At 48.7% G+C, this 9,183-nt stretch overlaps 1 protein-coding gene and 1 long non-coding RNA gene across 4 annotated transcripts in view; one reads left to right on the plus strand and one right to left on the minus strand.

Annotated features, from left to right (window-relative positions):
- LOC116834644 (uncharacterized) overlaps positions 1-9,183 on the plus strand; it is a 323,581-nt gene that overhangs the window by 63,923 nt on the left and 250,475 nt on the right. The gene's annotated exons all lie outside the window — the stretch shown is intronic.
- LOC116834649 (uncharacterized) overlaps positions 1-9,183 on the minus strand; it is a 39,702-nt gene that overhangs the window by 6,358 nt on the left and 24,161 nt on the right. For both annotated transcript variants that reach the window (XM_075069351.1, XM_075069349.1), the window contains exons 5-10: positions 8,077-8,178; positions 6,734-6,931; positions 5,572-6,122; positions 4,004-4,283; positions 2,657-2,873; positions 719-861 (exon numbers count right to left, since the gene is read on the minus strand). In XM_075069351.1, coding sequence (XP_074925452.1) covers positions 719-861; positions 2,657-2,873; positions 4,004-4,283; positions 5,572-6,122; positions 6,734-6,931; positions 8,077-8,178 — 1,491 coding nt within the window. The remainder of the gene's footprint in view (positions 1-718; positions 862-2,656; positions 2,874-4,003; positions 4,284-5,571; positions 6,123-6,733; positions 6,932-8,076; positions 8,179-9,183) is intronic.

The raw sequence follows: 9,183 nt of genomic DNA on the forward strand, positions 1-9,183 counted from the left end.
AGGGGAAAGCCATGCTCCTCAGCTGGCTGATGGACTGAGGCAGCTGTCTAACAACAGCCGGGGGGAAGCAGTTCCACCCATTCCTCAAGTAGGCTCTGGCTAAGATTCTGCTCAAATAATGGATTCTTTGGCAGGGTGCAAGGCACTGCAATGAGCCAGAGACGTGGAAACCCATTGAACATAGCCCAGCTCCTGACAAGTCTCTTGCAGCAGGGCTGTAGGACACTCTCCTATGCGCTGTCACCAACCTGAGGGGTTAGGGTTATGTCAAACACTTTGTTCCTGTCACAGCAGTTAGACCTGCTGGGCTGGGACAGGGTGATTTGCTTTTGGTCCCTGTGACTATGCCCCAGTTATCACCAGAGAGACATGAGGTGGGATTTCCTGTCATTGCTGAGAAGTGAATGGCCTTTCCACAGAGGGATGATCAGAGAGGTGCCTGGAATTAAATACCTTGCCCTGCCTATCAACACCATCCAACCAATGACAGGACAGACACTCCCAATGGTTGAGTGGCATGGGGCCCCATCACCAGCACACACCCCTCCCTGCTCGCCTCTGACTGCAGCACTGACCAAGCTGACATGGTGCACTAATGCATTCATTGTCCACATCGTCTGGTCCATATCAGGAGGGACACTCAGCAAAAGTATTTCCCCTCAAATCAGTCCAGGCCTCTCCCCAACGCCACACCACATGAGATGATAGCTCCTCTTACTGGGTATTAGCAGGCACATATCAAGATCCACAGCAAATGACTTCAGGGGGCAGCTGTTCTCCAAGCCAGGCGTAGGGTCCGAGATGGCATACACCAGCGCAACACTCACATCACAGCAGGAGCAGCGGCTCAGAGACACTGGGCTGTCCCCAAGAGAAACGAGTCAGGTCTCACTAATACAGCATTTCAAGGGCTTCTTCAAGACACTCAAACCATGGCCTCCCCTTCAGAATCCCAGCTTCTGTCAGTGGGGAGGCTCATCTAAGATGGTGGATGGCTTGCTAGGACAGGCATGTTTACAGAAGGTGTTTTAATCAGCTTTTGCAAGTGTCCCAGAGACAGGATTAACCAATTGCCTCGACTCTGATGGGGAAGAGAATATTTGAGAGTCTCTGGCCATAGGGAAGGCTATTTGGCTTTAGACAGCTTGATTCTGGTCGGAAGTGAGGTAAGAACCCCAATATTGCCAACCTCCAGTGTTCAAAAATAATGAGATTGTTCAAAAAACACCTTCATTTTGGAGTGATCATTTGCCTTCTGGAGTGTTTTCTGAGCCTTTAGTGGTCAAGTGTTTCTCTACACCCCCCCAGGACTAGAAACTTTTACACACCCTCACATTCACGCTCACCCCTACTCAGAGACTCATAACAAGACTGCAAGACTTGGCAACACTGTGCTTCTATTCTCCTCATGATGAAAAAGACAATATTTTTCTACCACAAGAAGCAGCAGTGCAAGCCAGATTTTATCATCAAGAAGACAACCAGATAGCTAAGTTACAAACAATTGCCTCAGAAAGTTCTAGCAGGCTGATGGCCAGTGGCTCAAACACACCCTTCAGGAGGCAGAGGACCTCAATGCCACTTTTCTAAAACATCTCCTTTTCCTTGACAAATATATAAGCAGCAAAGCATTTCAATGAACAAGAAGTGGGAGTTTACCCACTTTTTGGCTGAAATTTAAGAACTACTCCGACGGGTTTGGAAAGAGCCAAAGCTGATAATTATTTTCTGAGTTTTACAATGGTTTGTGTTCTTTCATATAATGCAACAAATATCCCTTATAAAAAATACCTACAACATTTTAAAATCAAGAATAAGATACTTGTGTATAAAAATCTAAACCCAGCCTATAGAATTCTATAGCAGAGATGAGATTCTTTAGAAATTACTCTTAAATATAGAAAATTTTACTTAATCACTAAAGAATCCTGTTGGTTTCTTTTCTATTAAGTTTTAGAAAACTTGTTCATCAGGGGCTGATGTTTGAGAATCATTTTACTTTACTTTAATTTCTTTAAGTTTGCTTTCCATTATTATTTGTTATGTCATAAGTGCAGGACCGGTGCCAGTGTTTTTGGCGCCGTAGGCGCATGGCCATTTCGCCGCCCCGCGCGCTGCTTCCACGGCTCCGGTGGACCTGCCACAGGCGTTCCTGCAGGAGGTCCACCGGAGCTGAGGGACCAACGGACCCTCCGCAGGCACGCGTGCGGCAGGTCAGCCGGAGCCGCCTGCCGCCCCCCTAGCAAAATGCAGCCCCCCAATAATCCTGGTGCCCTAGGCGATTGCCTAGGTCGCCTAAATGGAAGCGCCGGCCCTGCATAAATGCAGTTTGAGGATGGTCAAGACTTATGACTTCATTCTGCTTGAATCAGTATATATAAGACTTCATTCTCATCATGTTCTTTTTATTCTAAGGGAGGAAAGACATCAGATCACACCTGGTAGAGCATTATTGTTCCATATACTACATTCTCCATTGTATCATCTAGTTCAGTTCTACAATTCTCATCACATTCCTATTTGGAGGGTAATAAGGTAGAATGCTCAAGGCTCTTGCCGCTCCATCTTCTGCCAGCTTGGGCCTCCAGGCACAGAAAACCTGGAGACTTTTAAAATGGAAGGCTCATAACATGTTTGGAGCCAGAAGATACCTCACCTCTCCTCTGCACAGGGCACAAAGTGCGATGGACCGAGGTGGTTCAACTGTCCTCTGCCTGGGCTAGATTCCCATGTGTACACCAGAGCATCCACCAGGTTCTCTAGAGTCACCATCATGCCAACAGGAATTCTTGCTTGACGGCTGTTGTACACTGCCACAGCGCTGGAGCCACGTCTAACAGATAGGGCGTTCTTGACAAACGGCAATTGCTGATCTGAAAACAGTGGGGGATAAGTTGGTGAGCAACCGGACACATTAGGCAGGGCAAAGTGACAAGCCAAGAGCAATGAGAAGCAGATTTCACTGATGCCTCCCTGTTATGTGTCATGGCATATACCCAGAGAAGTCAGATAAAACCATTAATACTCTTGCTGGAAGGTTGCAACATAATTTTCTTTGAATTCAGAACAACAGATCCAAAATGAAGAGTGACAAAGCAGGCTGCTTCCTGCAGAGAGGCACAACTCATCTCACTTTACTATAGGCTGTCCGCAAACTGCTGGCAGCTCGATCCAGACTACACGCTTCTGCATAGAGGCTCCTAGCCAGCAAGCAGGACCCAGAAAAACCCTTGAAATTTGAAGTATCAGCTTACAATTTCAACACTGTTTTCAATACACCACAACCTCAAGAACAGAAATTGAAGCTGGTGTGATTAAAAGTTGGTTGAAGCTGTAATGAAGCCACTGACTGCTGATAGCACAGACTGCCCAGCAGCTCAGGCTCTTTACACAGCACAGCAGGAATTTAAGGCAAGTAAATGACATGATTAATGCATATGACATGCAAACATCAACCACCATCAATTCCAAATGCCAGGATGGGGGCAGCAGCACTGCAGGGTGTTGGCTCATATAGTTTAATATACAAGTCTATCTATGTGTGTGTAATGCTGGTCAAAGGATTATTGGCCATCCTGGAGACTGAAGCCTTCCGTTTCTCCACAGAACAGGTGTAGCATCAAGACAAGCTTCCTCCCAACAGCCCCTGAGGGGCAAGAGAAGAATTCTGTCTCCAGGACCCATTCAGCCTTGAGGCAGACTGCTCAGTGGGGTGAATAACACTTGTCCATGAGGAGCTTGACTGAAAACATCAGTCCATTTTGCATAGGCTACCAAACATCTGACATATAAACACTATTGACATGGGCAATATTGGAACCAGCATCCTGCAGATCAGAAGCTTCATAGCCCATTACCCGCCAATGCTGAAGCCACGCAGTCTCCAGCCATCTGCCTCCCAAAAGCTGCTTTCTGGACTTCACCCACCAAAGAAAACCCAGCTCTAGACTCAGCATGGGAGTGAAGGAAGCACCTGTATGCAGTATTCTATTGTCAGCCTTACCAGGCCTGGGCGGTCCTGACGGTGCAATCACAAACAGACCTGTCGCCCTGAACTTGCCCTGTAGTGGAATGCTGGCATATGCTTTGCCATCCTGCCCAGAGAAAAATACCAGGGTATATCCTCCCAGGGTGGCTCCAGGTTTGCCCTTCAGCTCAATGAACTGGTAGGGTGCGGTGCTGTTGGCCAGGCTCAGCTCGTTGATTAGGAGGGAGGGGACGGTGGGAGATGGTGCTGAAGAGTTGGTGCAGGCATTCTCCCCGAATGGTGTTATCGTAGTCACCTTGCAGAGACAGAGACACCAGGCTGTGAGGGCAGGAGGGATCCTTTCTATTCTCTTTTCTATAGGTGGCAGCACCTCTCTTCACAGCACTGGATTTCTCCAGTCCCACACAAATGCAATCTGACTCCCCACTTGAAATGGGACCCTGCAGCACACGTATGTCCTATGCTCAAGATATGGATGGTTTTACTTTCAAGCTTGATGGCAGCAGCAACTCCCCACAATCTTTTTTTGGGTACCCCCATTTGAGCTCACTCACAACCACTGTCAGACACCCTATTGTGTCTCTCCCAATTGCACTGCTGGGTCCTTCCACAGTAACATTTCCTTTCCCAACCATCAGAGTTCACGATTTCACTCATATCTCCTCTCCATGCCACATAGTCCCCTCCCTTTGTACTGAGTCTGCTTGGAATAGGAGGCTCTGATGTCTCTCTACAAATCCCTCAATAACTAGAGGTGGCAGCGTCACAGGACCTTGTGTTCTTGGCTAGCAAGATTCCTTGCAGCTGCTGTGAACATGCTACCTGCTTCAAGAACATGTGTGACTTTTGGGCCTGCCCAGTCCTCTGCTGGGAAGACTCTTGTAAACATCAGCAGGGGAAAAGAAAATCCTTACAAAGCTATATCAAAGGAATCTGATAAAAACTTGGTGTGTGCTGCTTAAAGGGGTCTCTGTCAGAAACTAGACATTTTAAAATTAAGAGGAATTAAAAAGAAAGGCACCAAATTCAACCAATTCCAGTTGAGCGTGTCCCTTTAAATGTTTCCTTCAAGTGAAAGGAAGTTGGGTGCTATGGATGGTAAATTTTGTACTGCACTTTGGACATTATGCGCCAGAGAGGCCGGAGCATAGAAGGTGACCTGGTGTCTGATTTTTCAGGAGGAGAAGATGCCTTGTGCATTTGGGACCCAGTTCAAAGAGGTAGTCCAGGATTTCTCAGGGTCAGAACTTTAGAACCCAAGTTTCCTTCTCATTTACGGTCAGCCGAGGAATCACCTTTACTCATTAAAATCCTCAGCACATGGAGGCTGAGTCTGTGCTTGTTTATTGGCAAACTCTCAGCTCTTGGCAGTAATTTAGCGGGTTAGTCTGAAAACCTTTGTTTGGATAAGGTGTAGTGTGGAGCCATCATATGGTTAGCAGAGGGAATAGGAGTGTCAATGAGAGTTAGTCTAACCCAGAGGGCACAAATAATAGGCACAAGTGTCTATGAAGAGCCAGCCATATGTCAGCTTGCACAGCTAAGACCCACTCAGTGAAGACCAAAGAGCTCCTGTCCCCTACCTGGAAGCTGCTGTGGACTCTGGGGCTCTGGCTGTTACACCGGCTCAGAGACTCATCCTGGCTGCTGTGGGAGTCATCTTCATACAGGATATTCTGCCCTGGGGTCAGTATTTTGAGGAGCTTATCTGCCCTGTCAGACGCCCGGGACTTGTAGACCGCTGCATCCACCAGCCCTGCCGCTGTCACAGCCATGCCCACGCTGTAGGTGAACGTGGTACTGTGGTAGAGGGCCACGGCATCTCCCCCGTTCTGAATGGTGTTCGGAGGCAGAACAATCACAGGACTTGGGGTCACCCACGCACTCCCCACCAGGAAGTAGCCCTGCTCGTTAGTACAGTAGCCCGTCAGGTTCACCACCCTGTAGGCCTGGTTGTTTTTGCCATTATAAAGGACCAGCCAATAACCATGGAGGTCAAAACGTGTCTGCCCAGTGTAGAGCAGCTCGATGTACTCCATATCCTCCTGACCTCCCGGATTGTCCGGATTCACCTCGTTGATGAGCAGCTCAGCTGCATGGGAAGGTGGCTCACTGGTCGCTTCTGATGAGGCACCTTTAAGAGTGAAAAAATATCATCACCCTAGACTTAGCTTGCATTTTGCTTCCTGCAGCTAAACAGGGTAGAGCACTGTATGCAAAATCCCATTAGACACCACCAGGTACCTGCACACACTCCACCTGGACTGGGCAAGGGTAGGTATGGCCCCAATTTGCTTTGAAGACACAGGGCCATCTATGGACAGAGAGAATCTAGGCTGACATGATAACAGTGCCATGTAAGAGCTAGGTATCATCACCAGCACATCCCTTCTCTCTGACTCCCAGGGCTCAGGGCCCCACTGCAATAGGCACTGTACAAACAAGGAACAGAAGACAATCCCTGCATTACTGCAGCCTAGATACGCCTACTCACCCACCCGTGAGGTGCCCCTTGTACAAGATGTTAGCCTATCAACTCCAAGTTAGGGTAATTCAAGCATCAAGGCACTGCAGGAGTATCACTAAATCCTTCCTCTGGCTCCTCGTGGTACAAGTGACACCAATAGCAATTCCCTCACTTGTGAGTAAGTGGGTGTGAATATATCTAAGGCACACATGGCCTCTGGGTTTGGCCAATAAAGAATGAAGTGCCTGCTTTTCCCCGATCAGAATGATGACAGGTACCTGGAGGAGATGCCGTGACATTAGCATCTTTGGAACAGGACTTTTCCACTGTGGCATTCCAGCTGCTGAAACTTTCTGCCCTGGGATTCTCCAGGAAGTGGGTGAAGGCTTGTACCAGGCTGCTCAGCTGCTCAGCTGACTTGGCAGTCAGGAGCATGGTGAATACAAGCTCTGTACCCTGGCATGTTGTGACAGGATCTGAAGGGGAAAGCAGAGAGGTGCATCAGCTTCACCACAGCCACCCCTTCTCTGGAAGCGACCCACAGCTTGCCAGTACATCTTCTACCACCACCCCATTCCCATCCAGGACTGGCTCCCAGAGGTAGAATTTAGCTATAGAATTTGAAGTGACGCAAGCTTCCAATGGGCTTCACAGCCCTTCCACCAGCCCGGAGGAGTGTTCTATGATCAAGCCCACATGGAACACCCAGACATAGTCTGCACCTTTTTGTCACTACCCCCTTTTTTGTATTTCTGCCTCTGACAGCTGCCCAACAGCAACCAGGTTTGGACCCTCAGCAGGGTCTAACCATGACAAGCTGAGGGTGGAGTTGTGGTCTGCATCATATCAGCTAGCTCAGTTCTCCATGGTCCTGTTCTATGTAACAACAGGCTGGTCTGAATGTTCACTACAAAGAGGAAAGCTCAGTGGTACCTCTGCTGCCACACAGTTTAACTTGGACAGAGCCATAACGTGGTCCCCGATGCACATCAAAGAGGAAGCCTTAGAAAGAAAACCTAGTCTCTGGTGATTACAGCCCTGGAGGTGAGGGATAGCTCAGTGGTTTGAGCACTAGCCTGCTAAACCCAGGGTTGTGAGTTCAATCCTTAAGGGGGCCATTTGGGGATTGGTCCTGCTTTGAGCAGGGGGCTAGACTAGATGATCTCTTGAGGTCCCTTCCAACCCTAATATTCTATGATTACAGGACTGACCTCATCTCCCTACTGTAGTGTCTGTATACTGGGTGGTTAAGGGGGCCAATGTATTGGGACTTTCTCTCTCTAGTGAACTGGATGGTTTAGCCAGGTTACATTAGAAACCCCCACCACACAAGTCTGAATGACAGTACAGTAAAGGTTCAGGGATGGAATAGCAGGGGCAGCTGCTGGTCAGGACTAAACTACATTAGCAGAGCTATGTATGGGACTACTGCTCACCCCCTGTTTGGACCATACATGGCCCAAGCCAGCACCAGTCATTGCCACAATCAGCAAGTTCACCCATGCTCAAAAATAAAATAGGTTTCATCACAGGAGGTGGAAATCCATCAGTGAAGCCAGGTATTGCCTATTGGCAGAGAATGAGTCCTAGCCAGTATGGATCTAAGACACCTCTCTCTCACCTTTAAAGTACGCAACAGACATTCCACAATTGCACAGCTTGTCAAGGGCCTGGGCTAGAGCCGTCTGTATCTCATATGACCCAAGGAGCCACAGCGGGCACTCTGAAAAACAAAGAGATTAGGAGTGACTTGAAAAGGTCAACAAGAGCCACAAAGGTCAAGATTATCACCATCTGTAGCAGCTGCAGCCCTGGTCTTGGTAAGAGGACCAGATAGGGCTCCAATTTACATGGAGTCCAGGGACATAGGAACTCAGGAAGTTCAGCCTGGAATTTGTTTGCTAGGAGGAAAGGGAGTGAGAAACCTCCTTGAAGGATGGGGGCATAAAGAATTAGATGCCGCCACTAGCCATCCTCCAGGGTTAAACATACACTGTGTGAACTAGTGAACCCAAAGTCAGTGTGGCTTCCCTGGTTCCAAACACAGCTGTTTTCCAGCAATTCACTGGACTTGAGTAACAGGCCTGGTGTCATCTTTCTTCTCACATCTGTGTATTCTCATGTGTTTCAGGAAGGTTGGCTGATCTAGGGAACTCATTAGGAAATCTTGATTCTAGTCCCTGCCTTCCACTTGACTCCCTGCATAACCTTAAGCAAGTCACTTCTGCACCCCATACCTTCTTCCTTAGTGGCTTCTTCCTTGTAAGCATAGTGGCAAGTGTCCCTGCCTGTCATGAGGGGGACCAGGTGGGGGCTGCATTTGAAAAGTTACGGAGAACGGATTGGATGAAGTTCTCTGGCTGTTGCTGTTCAGGAGGTCAGTGTAGAGCAGGAGTCTCAAACTCAAATGACTACAAGAGCCACATGAGGCCTAGTGCATTGAACCAAGGGCCACATCACTGACACCCCCCCTTGCTGTCTCTGACCCTGCCCAGGGCTGGCTCTAGCTTTTTTGGTGCCCCAAGCAAAAAAAAAAAAAGAAAAAAAACACTTTCGCAGTGGCTAGAACAGCAAAGGGGGGTGGGGCGGGAACCAACCTTCCGCCCGGCTGGAGCAGCAAAGGGGGCGGGGGGCAGGGAACCAACCTGCCGCCCAGCTGGAGCAGAAAAAGGCAGGGGGGGCCGGAACCAACCTGCTGCCTGGCTAGAGCAGCAAAGCGGCGGGGGGG

This window comes from Chelonoidis abingdonii, chromosome 9 (genome assembly GCF_003597395.2).
Source record: "Chelonoidis abingdonii isolate Lonesome George chromosome 9, CheloAbing_2.0, whole genome shotgun sequence".
In the NCBI taxonomy this organism is placed as follows: Eukaryota; Metazoa; Chordata; order Testudines; family Testudinidae; genus Chelonoidis; species Chelonoidis abingdonii.